This window comes from Rhinolophus sinicus, chromosome 1 (genome assembly GCF_057876585.1).
Source record: "Rhinolophus sinicus isolate RSI-liver-muscle chromosome 1, RSI-T2T, whole genome shotgun sequence".
NCBI classification, from domain to species: domain Eukaryota; kingdom Metazoa; phylum Chordata; class Mammalia; order Chiroptera; family Rhinolophidae; genus Rhinolophus; species Rhinolophus sinicus.
This window is the reverse complement of record NC_142501.1, coordinates 27,920,799-27,940,137: the sequence shown is the minus strand read 5'-3', so window position 1 is coordinate 27,940,137 and position 19,339 is coordinate 27,920,799. Positions and strand designations below refer to the sequence as shown.

The 19,339-nt window shown below is 32.2% G+C and overlaps 1 protein-coding gene across 1 annotated transcript in view; it reads left to right on the top strand.

Moving 5' to 3' along the window:
• The first annotated feature begins 7,854 nt into the window (after positions 1–7,854).
• LOC109454307 (uncharacterized) overlaps positions 7,855–19,339 on the top strand; it is a 36,126-nt gene continuing 24,641 nt past the window's right edge. Inside the window, exons 1-10 of the mRNA XM_088789885.1 lie at positions 7,855–8,080; positions 8,469–8,564; positions 9,070–9,123; positions 9,641–9,792; positions 14,737–14,840; positions 15,071–15,189; positions 16,671–16,748; positions 17,259–17,357; positions 17,898–17,951; positions 18,473–18,624. Coding sequence (XP_088646011.1) covers positions 7,894–8,080; positions 8,469–8,564; positions 9,070–9,123; positions 9,641–9,792; positions 14,737–14,840; positions 15,071–15,189; positions 16,671–16,748; positions 17,259–17,357; positions 17,898–17,951; positions 18,473–18,624 — 1,095 coding nt within the window. The 5' untranslated portion in view covers positions 7,855–7,893. The remainder of the gene's footprint in view (positions 8,081–8,468; positions 8,565–9,069; positions 9,124–9,640; positions 9,793–14,736; positions 14,841–15,070; positions 15,190–16,670; positions 16,749–17,258; positions 17,358–17,897; positions 17,952–18,472; positions 18,625–19,339) is intronic.

Genomic DNA, 19,339 nt, shown 5'->3' with positions numbered 1-19,339 from the left:
ATGCTTCCTCATTTCCAACAATGGTTCTTGTCGTATATTGTAACAGTACATTAACTATAAAGATTTTCTATAGTTTGGTGTTGTGTGGTTTATTTTTTCATTTTTTTACTTTCATCTGTCTTTTATGCTTATGTTAAAAAAGTGTCTCATTAAGACAACAAACAGTTATTTTAAATATAAACACACTTAGAACATAAATTGAAAATTATTCTATTTATATTTAATATAACAATTAAACAATTACATAAGTTTTATTTAAATATTCAATTGATATGTGTAAATGTATGATTATAATTAATATTAAGTGTAATAAGTTATCATTTAATTTTGATAAACACTACCATTATTGAACTCCACCTTTTCTTTGTTTTTTTCTTTCACAATATATATTTTTGCTTTCACTTTGCTCTGTAAAAACTTTTTAATTTAATATGCTTGAAATATTCTTTTGTCAGTGGCCTATATTTTGCAGCACACATTTTTTTACTCTTTAAAGTCTAACCAATTAGTACCTCTACAGTCTCATAGCCAGTGACAAAACTACCACCAACTTTTACTTACTGCTTATGCTCCCTTGAATTCTAATACAAATATGGATTTAAAAATCTGAAACTTTATCATGAATGTTTTATCCACTCAATATCCAGATAGATATATCAACATAATTTATTTTCTGCAACACTTTGTTTCTTTCTGTATATTGGAGTAATCATCTTGAATATTGTTTCATCTTTAGAAGACTCTTGCATATTTTCTTTAGTTAGAATCAGTTAAGAATTCTCTCCATTTAAAAAATTCCTTGAGAATGAATGCCTTTTGCCATCATATTAAAAGGACATTTTCACTTCTTATTGAATTCCAATTTTCCTATCTCTCTTAGGTTACTAAGTATTATCATTAATAGAAATAGTGATAATCAAATATATAGAAGGTGCCAAAAAATGTATACACATTTTAAGAAAGGAAAACTATATTAAAATTGTAATAATATATACTGATAAGAAAAGATGAATACAAGTCACGTTTGACTTCTGCAATTACAGAGGTGCTCAGAGTGGTTACGATCAGCGTCCACACACTTCTGATTACGGCGAGCTACTGCTTGAGCAATGCTGACCAAAGTGCCCATTTGTATACAATTTTTTGGCACCCCCAGTATATGTATGTGTCTAGGTGTCTGTGTGTGTGTGTGTGTGTGTATGTGGTGTGTGTGTGTGTGTCTAGAACGTGCATTTTTATGATATATATTTATATCATACACAGTAAATTCTAACAACTCATTATTTTGAGTAATTTTTATTATGATTTATACTGTCTTAGTCTAGATTTCCTTAAAGTTAAATTCCAGAAAAAAACCCACATTTTTACATGTAACTAAGGACATGATATATATATATATATATATATATATATATATATATATATATATATATAACATCATTTAATTGAGAACATAAGAGTTGATGACTATAAGGATGTGTGAGACAATTTTAAAGACAACATTTGGGAACTTTTCATTATTGGGCATCATTAGCAAATGATTTTTTATAATTCTATAATGTGATAATAGAGGAGATAGGATTATTAAATTAGTTTATGAAAATATAATAAGCTTCTTGAGATAAATGAAATTGGAAACACAACGTACCACAATATATGGGATGCAGCAAAATCAGTTCTAAGAGGGGAGTTTATAGCAATAATTACCTACATTAAGAAGAAAGAAAGATCCCAAATAAACAACCTAAGTCTACAGTTTAAGGAACTAGAAAAAGAAGAACAAACTGAGGTCAATCTTAGCAGAAGAAAGGACATAATAAAATGATTAGAGCAGAAATAAATGAAATAGAGTACTGAAAAACAATAGAAAATATTAACTAAAGTAAGAGTTGGTTCTTTGAAAAAACAAACAAAATTGACAAACTGCTAGCTAGACTAACCAAGGGAAAAAAGACATAGGACCCAAATCAACAGAATTATAAATGAAACAGATATATTACAACTGAAACCACAGAAATTTAAAGGATCATTAGAGACTACTATGAACAACTATATTCCAAACAACTTAAAAGAAATGGAAATATTGTAGAAAGAGACTACTTGCTAAGACTTAATCAAGAAGAAATAAAATATCTTAATAGAACAGTTGCTAGTAAGAAGATTGAACTAGAAATTAAAAACTCCCAATGAAGAAAAGCCCAGGACTATACGAACTTCACCTGAAAATTTTACAAAACACTTAAAGAAGAATTAACATCAATCATTCTCAAACTCTTCCAAAAACTTGAAGAGAAGTGAACACTTCCAAACTGATTTTATGTGGACAACATTATCCTGCCACCAAACCAGAAAAGGTCACTACTAGAAAAGAAAACTATAGGCCAACATCCCTGATAAATATAGATGCAAAAATGTCTCAATAAAATACTAGCAAACTCAATTCAGCAGCATATTAAAGGGATCATTTGCCATGATCAAATGGGATTTATCCTTGGGATGCAAGGATGGTTCAACATATGCAAATCAATCAATATGATACGTCACATTAATAAATGAAAGAAAAAATATATGATTACCTCAATGAATGCAAAAAAACATTTGACACAATTGAACATTTGCCATGGTAAAAAACTCAGCAAATTAGGCAGAGAGGATACTGATCTCAACATAATATAGGCAGTATATGACAAGTTCACAACTAACATCAGACTCAGTGGTAAAAGAATGAAAACGCTTTGTCTAAGATCAGGAGCACGACGAGGGTGCCCACTCTCATCATTTCTAATCACGATAGTATTGGATTCTTAGTTAGAACAATCAGGCAAGAAAAAAAAAAAAAGATATCAGAATTGGAAATGAAGAAGTAAAAATGTCTCTGTTTGCAGATAGCATAATTTTGCATGTAGAAAATCTTAAAGACTCCACCAAGAAATGTAGTACCTAATAAATTAATTCAGTATAGCTGCAGGATATAAAATTAACATACAAAAGCCAGCAGCACTTCTATATGCTAACAACAGAACTTCTGGAAAGGAAAAAAAGAAATTGATTCTGTTACAATAGCATGGAGAACAAAAACATATTGGAAATAAGTTTAACTAAGGAGTGAAAGGTCTCTACACTGAAAACTGCAAGACATTGATGAAAGAAATTGAAGACAAAAATAAATGGAAAGGTATCCCATGTTCACATATTGGAAGAATCAATATTGCTAATTTGTCAACACTACCAAAAGCCATCTATAGATTCAATGCAATCCTTATCAAGACTCCAATGGCATATTTTATGGAAGTAGAAAAAAATGCTCCGAAACTTATATAGAACCACAAAAGACCTTGAATAGCCAAAAAAAATCTGAGAAACAAAGAACAAAGCAGTTGGCATCACACTTTCTAATTTCAAGCTATCCTATAAAGCTATTGTCATCAAATACGGTATGATCTAATATGCAGAATCTAAAAACAACAACAACAAAGAAGAAACTCATAAAAGACTAATCAGACTTGTGGTTACCAGCGGTGGAGGATTGGTGGGATGATTGGAAAAGGTCATCAAAAGGTACAAAGTCCGGCTACAAGATAATTGAGTACTAGAATGTAGTGTACAACATAACGGCTATTGCTGACATTGATGCATTATATGCAGTAGCTCCCTCATTTATGCAGGGGATACTTTACAAGACCCGCAATGGACTTCTGATACCATGAATGGTGCCGAACCCTATATATACTGTGTATTATTTTCCTATAATTACATACCTAAGATGAAGTTTAACTTATAAATTAACACAGTAGGAGATTAACAGCAATAACTAATAATAAAATAGAACAATTATAACAATATAGTGTAATTAAAATTCTGAGAATATGGTCTCTCTCAAAATGTCTTATTGTATAGTCCTCACTCTCCTGTTTCTTGTGATGAAGGGAAATAATAAAATGCCTACATGATATGAGGTGAACCATGTTGGTTTTGTGACATAGTAGCAGTAGGCTGCTATTAACCGTCTGTCAATACGTCAGAAAGAGGATCATTTGCTTATTACGATGCTGGAATATCAAGACAAGACAATGTCGCTGGTTGAATAGCAGGAGCAGACAATGGCAATGGTTAGGGATCCTCAATAGTTAAAAGATTTTTTGCCAAATGCTTTTGGAAGAGCATTGTAAGTGGAAGTTTCTTTGTCTTTTAAACTCATCAAAGTATTGTTGCAGTGGTTGTAAACTTTTGGTGTTGCATACGTGACTTGAGTGCTGCATTCAGTCTGATGATCATAATTATAATTTTTATAAAATAAGGGTTATTGGAACATAAGAACTGTGAACCACAGCAGTCTCTCATGACCAAAATGGCTACTATGTGACAAACACGGTGGGCAGCAGCACAGTGTGGATATGCTGGAAAAAGGGATGATCGAGTCCTGGGCCCAACTAAGCAGGATGGTGTGAGATGTCATGTTGTAACAAGGAGCATACACAATTTAAAACTAATAAATTAATATGTCTAGCATTTTTCAGTTAATACTTTGGAACTGCGGTTGATCATTTATAACTGAAAGCAAAGCTGAGATAAGGGGAAACTATTGTATATTAAAGTTGTGAAGAGAGTAAATCTTCAGTTCTCATTGTGAGGATAATTTTTGTTTCCCTTTACTCTTTTCATCTGTATTTTCTTTTTAACTTACCTATATGAGAAGGTGGATGTTAACTGAACCTATTGTGGTAATCATTTCAGAATAAATGTGAACCAAACCAATATGCTGTAAAGTTTAGTTTCCTTTATTGCTCATGTGTCATTTAATTGTGTTCTGAAAGTCTACTATATTTTCAGGTAAGTCAGAGAAAGACAAATACCATATGATTTCACTTATATGTGGAATCTAAAAAACAAACAAACAAATAAACAGAAAAAAAACCCAGAAAATCTCATTGATACAGGGAATGAACTGATGTTTGCCTGAAGGGAAGTGTTGTGGGTGGGGGTTGGGAAAAAAGATAAAGGGATTAAGAACTACAAATTGGCAGTTACAAACTAGTCACAGGGATGCAGAGTACAGCAAGCAGTACAGTCAATAATATTGTAATAACTATGTATGGTGTCAAGGGTGTACTATTATTGGGGGAGCACTTCATAAGTTACATAAATGTCTAACCACTAAGCTGTACACTTGTAACTAATATAATATTGAATGTCAACTGTAATGGAAAAATAAATAAATAAATATCGACTTTTCCTGCTCTTCCCATTTTTTTGGTAAGGGAAAAAAAATTGGTTAATTTGTTTTTCTCCTACATAGCAAGACTTCGACTTTTGTCATTTACAACAAATATTTCTATTAAAAGAAAGACAATTATGACTGGAAGATGAATCAACAAAAAATATAATTAGTAGCTATATAATATTTCAATCTCTGCCATGGTGATGTAGTTCAATATTGTTTCATGTTTTATCCTTCACAGAGATATTATCTTTATCAGAAGAAATATAAATAACTTATATAAGAATAACAAAAGGAACTTGAAGAACTAGGGCAGAGAAATTGAGAAGATAATTTTGGGCACTGATGATCATTGTGACAATCACCATAGGTTGAAAACACAGTAATTCTTCAGAGTATTAGTGACAAATATCATTAAATACCTATTGTTGATGGGATTATGCTTTCACGTTTTTCCCATTATAATAGAAATGACATAATGAGAGTATAAGGAAAAGTATGTAATGCCAGAATTTAGCAACCCTGCGTAAGAGCAGAATTTAAACATCTAAGATACCCTTAATAAGGCCTAAGTTGTTAGTGTTTGTGATTAAAATGGAAGCAAGTTAACTGCATGGGTGGTCAAGACTTTTGTCCCCAGAAATCTTTTAAAATAAGAAAATAATTTTGCAGAGGCACTTGCCAATGGGCAAACTAAATGACACACTACCAACCCAAAGTATCCTATATTCTGGAGGTGTGTGAAGAGATAACCTGTCTTCATAATACCCCAAGGGTAAGGATTTCCTGTTCAAACTTAAAGTGACACATTAATGAGAAATCTGCTTTTTCCACTCTTGCTTCACTCTGAGCTTTCCCTGGGCTGCCTGTGAAGACCACAGATATTGTTTGTTTACAAGAGTAACGTGGTCTCCCACGAAAGGATGGTCACTTTTCAGGCCTAAAGAAGGTATGTGTCTCTACTCTCCTGTCTCTCTACTGGCTCATCCTATGTAATGGGAGATTGCAGATGCTAGATGTGATGCAACTGAGGTATTATTAATAAGCTAATAAAAAAGAACATTGGTATCTTTATGTAAGTAATTCAGGGTAAAAATTTTCTTAAATTTCTTTAGTCCTTGCCTGTGGAAAATTACTCAAGTGTATATTACATATGCATATTTGGGCTTGAAAATAAAAACATATAGGGTAAAATCCCAGAGGAATCATGACAAAGAACAGTTATTTTTGGATTTTTGTTAATTAATAAAGACATAATTCTATATTATATTTGATGTTTAAGCCAGCCTTTAAAAACAGATTCTTAAAATGAATTCTTTGAATTGGGAAGGTTAAACATAATTCTTCATACACTTACTTAGATTAAATAAAAGCAGTTGGCTTTTAGTAAAAATTAAGAGGAGGTAGCTCCTGTAAAATGCTCATTTAAGCTTAACTATAAACAACGGTAAGATTTTTTGAAAAATTTAACGAAATATTACAAGAAAAGACATCACACCGATAAAGAAATGCTTGTCTAATGAATTATGTTAGAGTCTAACTGACATAAGTAAGAAATAATGACATGTTAAATATGTTAAAATCATAGTTAACATAACTAAAATATTACTGAGAGTTTATAAAAGCCAGGTTGAGTATTAAGTGTTTCCCATGCATTATATCTACCTGTTTTTATTCCCACTTTCATTAGTAATCTAGGTTGCTAGATGCTAAGTATTTCAAAGTCATACTATACATTTCAAGTCAGCTTTAATTCTAGAACTCACTGACCACAGAGCCCATTGACTGAATTATTACATTACATGGTTTAATTCATTACTTTGCTTACATAACTAAAGCTACTCTCATTGACTTTGACAGTTATAGGAACTTTTTGGGAGTTTAAAACAACATATAGTTCTTTTTTAAATGATTTATGTATGTATTTATCATTATATACTATTATATCTTTACCATTAAATCAATACCTATGTATTCTATTACATAAGTACTTTAAAAATGTTGTTGTTAATATTTTTTTAGGTTTTCAATAAGTTTAGTGTGTGTGTAACATTTTACAACATGTGAAATATTTCTTTAAATTTGTAATAATTTCTCATAACTTCACAATCATTCAAAATAAAAGATCATTTGATAACACTCATTCCCTTTACTAAACAAATGTAAGGCACTAACTGAAATTAATTTAGTGCAGGGAATTACTATATATGCCAACACTACTAATTTGCCATCTTTGAGCACTCAGTCTTTAACCTTATTGTATTTCAAAATTATCACAAATAATTTTGTGAGTTTTTTAACAGAATTTTAATTTTTAATACAGACCTTCTAATGATGTTAAAAACATTTCTCTGTAATCTGACTTAAATTGAGGCTATTATTGTTTATGAACTTCTTTGTTCCTCACTAATTTATCACTTTTCATTGTTCAGACCAAAAATATATTATCGAATTCAGAATATCTTAAAAATGTATTTATCCATGACACACTTATTTAAAGATTTAGAACATTTCAAACAAGATCTTTAGATTCTTCTACTGCAAAATGAGCCCAGCTCACCCTCTACCCCACCCACTTTTACAGTAAGAGATCTCATCATTGCATATATAAATACCATTCATTGTTAAGTACCCTTACCTTAGAGCACAGTCTCTGACACCACTCAGCTGCAGAGATGAATAACCAAAGAGTAACCTATGCAGAACTGAGTTTGACTAAGGACTCAAGGAGACAGCAAGTAAAACCTAAGAGCACTAAGAGTTCCATTTCAGTAACTGAGCAGGAAACAACCTTTGCAGAATTAAATCTTCAAAATGCTTCTCACTATCTTCAAGAGAATGACAAGAACTACCACTGCAAAGGTAAAATATTTAATAGAATCACAGTATAACTGTTCTAGGATGTGCTGTTGGGGTGCAGAGATGTGGGGAACAGTAGGAAATATGTGGAGAAACACTTTTTATTTGTTGGGATCAGAGCTTGAAGTTGGAATACAGCATTCTAATGTGAAATCTGAGGACTTATTTTAGTCAGGCATCATTGTATTGTGTAGTCTTTGATCAACAACTTATGGAGCATTGTATTTCCTGACAATGCAGTGATATATTCTGAGCGGAAGATTGCAATGGTAGATATGGGTCAGGGGTCCTAATTTATGTATATGATTCCCTGTTCAGGAAGGTTCCCTGCGTGTAAATTGTCTAAGCGTTTATCTGCATCTCATTCCTCAGTGTTTCCCTTTCCCTGTAGATTTTTCATCATCTCCAGAGAAGCTCTTTGCAGGGATCCTGGGAGTCATCTGTGTTGTTTTGCTGTCCACTTTGGTAACGATAGCTGTTACTACTTGTAAGTCAAGTTTTAAAGATTATAAGGGAACTTTTCAGTTCAATGATTGCCAATGCCTGTAAATATTTCTTCATATTATGGACTAGGCCTCTAATTTTAACACATGCAGTTAGAGTAAATGTGAAAGGGTGACGAATTTGTCGAAGATAAAATATCAGAATGATTGCAGGCAGCATTTTACAAATATATGTACATATATACATATAAATTCTGATTTCATAACTCAAAGACATGCTTTGGAAGGCTAAAAGACCTTATTGAAAAATACAAACTAATTCTTGAGATTGGTTAAATCAAATACTGTAGTAGAATTTCATCCTTTAGGCTTTTGAAATATATTTTCTTAAATGTTCATTAATTCATTAATTTTTCTTGTAAAGTCAATTTTATTTCAGATTATTCTAATCCTAAACATTACACCAAATGTCAAAGTAAGAAACCAAAAGTATTATTATTTATGCAGATCAATATTAATTTTTTAATAAGAATTACTCCTTTTTCCTAGCTACTGAAAAACCAGAGAAGAATAATTCCTCCTTGACAACAGGGATCCAGAAAGGTACAGAAGAATTTTCAAATTTCTGATATTTGTATAGTTTATAGTTTGTAACTCAGGATAGGCAAAAATAATATTACAATTTTTTTTAATATGTAAATTATAACATGGGCAATAAATGTTCATAAATAACAATTTTACAACAATTGTCCTTCGTATGGAACAATATGAAGAAGTGTTCATTTTAAATCGCCATACCCATTGTTACTGACTGGCTTACATTTCCCCCTGCTATGCTCTGAGACAAATAATTTTATTTTCTAAAAAAGTGGTTTTATTCATTGACTTTCATTAATGGGTTAGAATAGAAATTTATGTTTGTGTTTTCATTGTTTGGGCACCTAAATTAGAGGGTGAGAAGCTGACCATTCTCAGTGAGTGTTGTAACTGTATTTTATTTTACATGTACCAGCCAGTGAGGGTACATAGAAATGTTATGCACATATATGTTTGTAGTTATGCGAATATGTAAATTTGTTTTTTATTTTTTAATTCAAATTGTTTTTCATAATTTTTTCAGCATATCATTCTGGTCGTTGTCCAAAGGAGTGGTTTACATATTCCAACAACTGCTATTACATTAGCACTGAAAAACACACATGGACTGAGAGTCAGACGGCCTGTGCTTCTAAGAACTCACACCTGCTTTATATAGATAATAAAGAAGAAGTGGTAAGATTTTACATGTTTCCAACGTTTTATTAAAAGAGTATTTTGGTCTACGGTATGATTGTAGTATTCATTCATATTTTTGTATACATTTGTAGTTAGTTTTAAAGTCTATTAATATTCTATTGTTTAACTCTTTAATCTTTTATTTATATTTCATGTCATTAATGTACGTTTAATAATATCCAGTTCTTGCTTTCCATACACAATCATGCTTGTATACATACCTTTTGTCTAAAATAAGTTTTGTGTTTAATTTTGCTATGAAATTTTAAATTATGTCAAGGACACTAAACATCATGGTTGTGCAGATTGTTTATAATTTGGAAGGATGCATGTAATTACAAATCAGATCACGAAAAGGAAGTTTCCAGTCCACAATTGCTCACTCCTGGGTAGTCTCTCAACTTTCCCTCCCCCACTTAACCACTATTCTGATTTTTAATATTCCAAATTATCATTGCTTAAATTTGAGCTTCATATAATAGGGATCATTCAGTACGCATTTTATGTCTCCTTTCACTCACATATGATAGTTTTGCAATTCATCCACACTGTTGCATTTATCTGTAGTTAATTTTTACTGTTGTATTACACGTACATAACATTTTTAACCTACACCATTCAGAATACAGTTGTTTTAATGTGGGTATTATACATAATATTTTATGAAAATCCTTGTGTACATCTTTTTCCCAAATTGTACAATATATTTACAATTAATATATTATGCATACATGTTATGTAGAATATATTGTTATTATATAATATAGATAAAATATTTATAATAGTTTACAGATAAAGTTACATTATTATAGTTGCATATGTGTGTAATTATAATATAACTAGTCTTCTATGTTTCAGAATAAAATTGCAAGGCCATAAATATATGTGTATATCAAATTTATTAAATGATTCCATTCTTTTTTTTGGTTTATTGAGTAAATACACATTTTACCAAAGGTCCTTTGATTTAAACGTAGTACTATCAGGAATTTAACGTTATGATTTTTTATCTTTATAGAAAAGTTTCATGATGAGACTAATAGGCATTTTCCTGATTACTATTTGGTTGAAAACACCCTTCTGGGCTACTAATCATGACATTCTCTTCTGTGAGAATGAAAAATACCTGCCATGTTTCTTGCCCATTTCTCGTATATGTTGCCTGTCATTTTCCTTCCTCTCAGTACTTGTTATATTTTGGATATAAGCTCATTTTTTAATTTGGGAGATACAAGTAGTTTCTTTGACCTTGTGACTTACATTCTTATTCTCATATTGGAGTCTTTTAATGACCAGAATTTATTAATGTTAGCAGAGTATACTATATCATTTTGGGTGTTACTAATGATTTAGGACATACTTGTGAAATCAGTTAAGGTTCATGAAGATAATCCCCTACATTACTCTCTAGGCTTTATTGTTTTCCTTTATTATCATTATCTAATTGATGGATCATAATTTATAGCAAAGATTATCTTTTCATAAATAACTATATATGAACATATAATTCTGTATATATACATATGAGCTAATCTGCTTGATATAGATAGTAGGTATTATATATATTTTTATATAGATGAAAATGTATATAATATTACATGTATATACATAAGCACACACACAGTAGTTCTCCTCTTATCTGTGAGGAGTGTGTTTCAAGAACACAGTGGATGCCTGAAGTCACTGATAGTACTGAACCTTATATATACAATGGTTTTTCTTGTACATAAGTACATATAATAAAGTTTAATTTATAAATTTTGCAGAGTGAGAGATTAAGAACATTAACCAATAATAAAATAGAACAATGATATAAATAGACTGTAGTAAAAGTTATGTAAATGTGGGCTCTCTCTTTTTTCTCTCTTAAAATATCTCATTTTCCTATACCCACCCAGTTTGAGGTATGACAGCAAAAGTAGCACAGATTTGTTTTTCCTCCATAGTTTCACAGATAGAGCATGATTTCTTACTGTAGATTTCAGTGATTTCTGCAGAAGAGTTTTTGTCTTGCTTTAGTAAATCAAGAACTTTCACCTTTTCACGTACAGGAATTACTTTACAGCCTCTCTTTAGTATATTCGATTGCCAGTATCACTAGTCTCATGCTATAGCTCCATTATTAAGGAAAATAAAGGAGACTTGAACACAAGCACTAAGATCCTGCGACAGTTGAACTGATAACCAAGAGCAACTTGTGACTAACAATCAGGGAAGGGGAGCATATGCAGCATAGATACGCTGGACAAAGACATGCTTTATATCCTGATCAGAACGGAGTGGGACAGGAGGAGTTTCATCATGAAACTTAGAAAAACACACAACTTAAACTTGAATTTTTAAATTTTTGAATTTTCCTTTTAATACTTTTGGACACTGCTTGGCCGTGGGTATCTGAAACAGCAGGTAACTGAAACCACAGATAAGAGAGCATCTCTGTATATAAATCACAGTGTGCACAGTCTACAGCAGTTTGAGTAGCATGGAGAAAACCTATCTCCCTTTTTGTTCTTTTACTGTGTCCATTTGTAATACAATTGTCTTAAATATTTTATCAATAGACATATAAAATCACATGGCAGAATGTTATAATTTGCTTCAATTTGTAATTTTGCCTCAACTATCAAATAATTTAGAAAGCAAAAGAAATGAATAGTCTACCTATCCAATAAGATTTTTATACTTTGTTATCTTTTCTTTCCTGATGATCCAAGAGTCCCTCTTTTATCATTTAATTTCTGTTACATAATTCCCTTTAGCGATTCTATTAGAGTGGGCCCCATTGTGAAAAGTTTTCTTAGTTTTTCTTTACCTGAGAATGTCTTGATTTTCCTCTTCATTCCTGAGTGGTATTTTCCCTGCAGTTCTCTGTGCTTTTCGGTTGGAATAAGGCAGTTAGCATCTAAAGTTTTCTGTCTTTCTAGCCTGCTGCTTTCCTGGTCTTTTGACTAGAGAAAAAGCCTCTCCTTGGGACTTTTGTCTGTCCTTGGGTGTTCGTGGTTTTGCTGGCCTCTGCAGCATCCAATCCGGGATAAATGAGGTAAAAAGTACTTGACCTCTTTTACCTCTTCTGCCATCCACACTCCCCTTTACCCTCTGGTAACCACTGAGCTATTGTGTGCGTCTATGAGTTTTTGTTTCTTTATTTGTCTTGTTCTATTGTTCCTTTCAGTTCAATATGCCACATATCTGTGAAGTCATGTGGTTCTCGACTTTTTCTGTCAACATCCATGTTGTTTCAAATGGCACTATTTCATCTTTTCTTATGGCAGAATAGTATTCAATTGTGTATATAAACCACAACTTCTTTGTATAATCGTCTATCGAAGGCCACCACAAATAAAGCTTCAAAGAACTTCAGAGCACATACAGCTTTATGGATAAATGTTTTTTAGCTTTTTTGGGTAGATACCCAGGAGAGGGATTGCTGGGTCATATGGTAATTCTATTATTAATGTTTTAAGGAACCTCCACATTGCCTCCCGTAATGGCTGCACCAATCTGCATTCCCTCCAACAGTATATGAAGGTTCCTTTTTCTTCACAGCCTCTCCAATACTGTTGTTGTTAGTCTTGTTGATGATAGCCATTCTAACTGGTGTAAAGTGGTATCTTATTGTGGTTGGAATGACATTGGAGCTTTTAAATGTCCAACTATAATAATTGAAGTGTTTGTATCTCCTTTTAATGTTGTCAGTTTCTACTCATGTGTTTGAGGGTTCTGTTGTTAACTGGTCACATGTTTACAATTATTTTATGTACTTCTTGGAATGACATCGTTAATATTTTGAATTGTTTCTCTTTATTTCTAATAATATTTCTTGTTTTAACAGTTATTTTGTCTGATAGTAGAATGCACAGTTCAGGCCCCTATGGTTACAGTTCATAGGGTATATCAGTTTTTCACCCTTTTGCTTTCATTTTCGTACCTTTGAATATAAAGTGCATTTATGGTAGACAGTATGTAGATGGATCTTACATTTTCCCTCAGTATGAAAATTTCTATCTTTTGATTAAAACATGTATTTTATTCACATTTAATATAATTATTGGTATAGTTGGATTTAGGTCTGCTGTTTTGCTCTTTCTTCTATGTCCATGTCTTTAGGTTTTTCAACCGATGATTATATATTTTTAAAGAATTCAAATACCTGCAGTCAAAAGGATTTCCATAGTCTGTTATTTGTTCTTGTGAATGTATGCGTGTACGGGGGAGGCCTCATAACTGCAATTCGTTCTCAAGTCCACTTTGCGTTTTATTTTTACTGGGATGATCTTTTTCTCCTCTACACAAGTGCACCTTGGTTTCATCACGCAAAAATGTGTAGATAGCTAATGTCTTCTCTTCTTGTGAATTCTCCCTTTTATTTCCTCTCCATTATTTTTGTGGCTGACACTGCACTGGACACAAAAGAGACTAAAAGCTCAGACTAGAAAAAGGGTGGTTTTTTCTCTTTTTAACCTTGTAAATTCCGCACTTTGAGCTGAAAAAATAGTGGGCAATTTAGCACCCCTTCCCCACTGCTTATCAAGTGTGCCCCTGTGGCAAGAACACCATTGATTTTTGCAGCCTTCTCCAAATTGTAAAAACTACACTTCTTCATACTCACTGAGCTGAGGTGGGGTGGGGGGCGACATGGGGGTGGTCCTAGGCAGGAAGGCTACAAATTTGCTCCATTCTTACTTGAATTTCTATGAACTTTTCCAATAATAAGTCACAGGTTATTATTAGTCTTTGGTAAATTGTTGCAGCCTTGAAATTATTTGTGTCAACTGCCCTCTTTAGTAATAACACGTTTTCCAAATGTGTTCACAGTATAGGTATATAATGTAAACTGAAAATTAAATTGAATAAAATAGAAACAGTGAACTTTATATTCCATTAGAAATTCATATTAGTATAAAGCATTTTTTTCTGTCTCATAAAATTTGTTTCTCCTAGAATTTTTTGAACACTTTGTGTTCTCATTCATGGATTGACATCTCCTTAAGAACCAATATAAGTTTGTTGGTGTGGCCAAAAGGCTCATCTTTCTCTTCCAAACTGTAAGTTTCATGAGAACTCTTATATTTTATGCCTTGAAGTAATCAACCTTAGAAAAAGAAACAATATTTAAACAATTATATGAAGACAATTATTTAAGTATTTCCATACAAATTACACAAGAGCTATTCAGATATATGTATATAAGTGTTAGCCTAAGTAAATTATTCATTGATCAAATTATTAGGTTATTTATTGCCAGATTAATGATATATTATTCTCTGTATTTCAGGTTCCCAATATCTTCAGAGATGAGCAAGAATTGTGCGTTTGTGTCGTTTCACTCACACCGGCTTTTTTATGATTCCTGTTTAGAAAGAAAACAATATGTTTGTAAGCACCAGACACTTTGCCTTACCTGAAGTTGGTATAATGCTAATCTGTAAAGGACACATTTTTAGTTTATTTAAAACTCACACAATAAAAGTTCTTATAATTATTTCTTATGATACAATTTGAGGACAGTTTTACATTCACAACAAAATTATGATAGGTACTGAGATTTCCCATGTTTCTCCCTTCCCTACACATGCAGAGCTTCCTCCATGATCAACATCACTCACCAAAATGGTCATTTGCTACTGAGAATGAATCTACATCGATGCATCATATTCACTTAAAATCCACAGTTTAAGTGAGGCTTAACCCTTGGTGTTGTAGAATTATTTTAAAATCTATATTTTTAATTATTTTTTAAAATATATACCCAAGTGCATGTTATATGTTTCATAAGATTTTGCTGTTTATGAAAATAGATAATGTATTTTAATGTCAAGAGCTGTTATTTCTAAGTCTTCAATATGGTGAATAATTCCATTTATATTTTCAAATTAGTTGATTTCTCCTAGCCTTCAAATGTTGAAAATGAGGATGGAACAACAAAGCCTGGCATAGTGTGTAAGTCATAGTGGATCAAAAGTCAAAATGGAAAGGAAATTTGATTTAAAAAATTATTGAATTTTGTAGGGGTGATCACCTACAAACAGGAGATAAAAGAAAATTATAAAGTAAAACCTAGGGTTAAAGAAGAGTACCCAAAGGTGAAATGAATTGGAAGCCAGGTTTACACCCTGACGCTGGGTGAACACAGTGTGCCTGCAGACAAACCTGTCACTGACACATTCACTGGGTTGCCCTGGATAGAGCAGTTCCACAGTCAACTGGCTAACATTGGTGAGGACTGATTTCTGTTTGTGATTGGCAAGCAGTAAGATCTCCCTAACACTGTCTGCAGACAGAGGTTGGAAAAGAAGGAACTACAATTAGGATTGACCACAAAAATTGCTGGAGGGTGAATACCACAGGATTTCCTGCTTGCATGCAATGGCAACCCCACCATAGAGGCCAAAGCAGAGAAAACACCATGAAGCAAAGAATAAGAGTCATTTCTGTGGCATTCTCTCCATTGCCTTTTTCAGGCAAAGCAAAATCACGCCAGCTGACAAGGTTGAAAAAGTTATAGGATCTAGCTCCATTATCTCAGTTCTTATTACGGTGCTAAAATGTTTCAGTGGAATCTGACTTTAGCTTAACAAAGATATTAGTTTTTCATGAACCTGTCTATTCCTAATCTATTACTTTCCATTGCTTTAACCAATAATATTGTGCCAAACATAGAATATCATTTTATGAACTACTCTTCTGTCGTGAAAAACTTATTTAAATCTCTTAGTAAATTAGAAAACGACCTCCCATTGGTCAACTGTAGAATGAGCACTGTTACTTATCTCACACTCCACCCACTTTGACTATCCTGAGTCTTGCCATTATTCACCCCATTTGTTAACTACTTAAGTAAAGTTATCACAGGCACCAAACCTGACATTACTCAGCTGCAGAGATGGATATCCAACTAGAAAACTACTCAGAACGGAATCTGGCTAAGGACTCAAAGAGACAGCAGCCAAAAGGTAAGGGCATGAAAAGCTCCATTTTACTAATTGAACAGCAAACATCCTATGAGGAATCAGCCCTTCAAATTCTTGTCAGGATGATCAAGGGAATGACAAGAATGACCACTGCAAAGGTAAAGCATTAAATAGACCCAGAGTATAAGTGTTCTAGGATGTGCAGCTCGGTGTTGAGATGTGGGGAAACAGTAGAGAATAAGCTCACACATATTTAATTAGTGAGGATCAGAGGTTGAAGTTGGAATACAATATTCTAATATGAAATCTGAGGACTAATTTATGCAGGCATCGTGGTAGAGTTCAGTCTTTTACCAACAATTCATGGAGCATTACATGTCTTGAAAATGCAAAGGCATTTTCTGAAAGGTTACAATGGTAGATATGGGTTTGGAGTTCAATTTTATATATATTTATATATCTACATATATATAAATTATGATTCCATGCATGTAAACTGTGTGATCAGTTGTCTCCATCTCTCCTTCTCAGTATTTTATTTCTTTCCTGCAGAATCAGAATCACCTCCAGAGAAGCTCATTGCTGGGATCCTGGGAGTCATTTGTCTCATCCTGATGTACACTGTAGTAAGAATGATGCATTTTATTCCCAGTGAGTACTTTTTTGAAAGACTATGAGGGAACTTTCCACTGTAATGTTCATCAGTGCCTCTAAACATTTTATAATATTTTGAAACAGAACACTCATTTTAATGTATGCATTTAGAATAAATGTGGAGTGTTTTTGAATTTCAAAAGTATAAATAACAGAATGATTCTATAGAATATTATATGAATTTATTTTTAGATTTCATAATTCAAAGATTTGTATATTTTATATTTAGTCATGGAACTTTTATTCTGATTTTTCTGCAAATATTGTCTCATTTAAATCTCTTAGACCTTATTGAGAAATACAAATTAATTCTTGAGATTGGTTAAACCAAATACTGTAGTGGAATTTGATCCTTTAGGCTTTTGAAATCTATTTTTAAAATCTTCATTAATTAATTAATCTGTCTTGTAAAATCAATTTTATTTCAGATTATTTAATCCTAAACATTACACCAAATGTCAAAGTAAAAAACAAAAAGTATTATGATTTATGCAGATCAACATTAATTTTTAAATAAGAATTACTCCTTTTTTCCAGCTACTGAAAAACCAGAGCAGAATAATTACCCCTTAACAACAGGGATCCAGAAAGGTACAAATAATTTTCCAAGTTCTGATATTAGTACAGCTTGCAGTTTGTCTGTAACTCAGGATACGCAAATATAATATTACGGGATTTTTTGAAATATATAAATGATAACATTGAGCAATAAAGGTCCATAAATGCTAATTTTAGGAGAATGCATCTTATGGAAGAATATGAAGAAGTGTTCATTTTAAATCACCATACCCGCTGTTGCTGATTGTCTTATGTTTCCTCCGGCTATGCTATGAGAAAAATAATTTTGTTTCTAAAAAAGTGGTTTTGTTCATTGATTTTCATGATGTGTTAGAATGGATATTTATTTTTGTGTGTTTGCATTGTTTGGGCACATAAATTAGGGGGTGAGAGGCTGACCATTCCCTACGAGTGTGTGTGATTATATTTTATTTTACATGTACCAGCCAGTGAGGGTGCATAGAAATGTTATGCACATATATGTTTGTAGTTATGCAAATGTGTAAATTTGTTTTTATTTTTTAATTCAAATTGTTTTTTCATGATTTCTTCAGCATATCATTATGGTTGTTGTCCAAAGGAGTGGTTTACATATTCCAACAACTGTTATTACATTAGCACTGAAAAACACACATGGACTGAGAGTCAGACGGCCTGTGCTTCTAAGAACTCACACCTGCTTTATATAGATAATAAAGAAGAAGTGGTAAGATTTTAAAAGTTTCCAAATTTTTGTTAAAAGTGTATTTTGGTCTACAGTATGATTGTAGTATTCATTCATACTTTTGTATACATTTGTAGTTAGTTATAAAGTCTATTAATATTCTATTGTTTAACTCTTTAATCTTTTATTTATATTTCATGTCATTAATGCACGTTTAAAAATTTCCAGTTCTTACTTTCCATAGACAACCATGCTTGTATACATACCTTTTGTCTAAAATAAGTTTTGTGTTTAATTTTGCTATGAAATTTTAAATTATATCAAGGACACTAAACATCATGGTTGTGCAGATTGTTTATAAATTGGAAGGACGCATGTAATTACAAATCACATCATGAAAAGGAAGTTTCCAGTCCACAATAGCCCACTCCTGTGTATTCTCTCAACTTTCCCTCCCCCACTTAACCACTATTCTGATTTTTAATATTCCAAATGATCTTTGCTTAAATTTGAGCTTCATATAATAGGGATCATTCAGTACGCATTTTATGTCTCCTTTCATTCACATATGAGATTTTTGGAATTCATCCACACTGTTGCATTTATCTGTAGTTAAGTTTTACTGTTGTTGTTTTTTTGTTTGTTGTTTTTTTTTGTATAATGTCCAGGGGTTTTAGCTGATGTTTAGTGGGAGAAATAAAGACTATCCACCTTCATCTTACCAGAATAAGAAGTCTGATATGTAGCAGTTTTAATT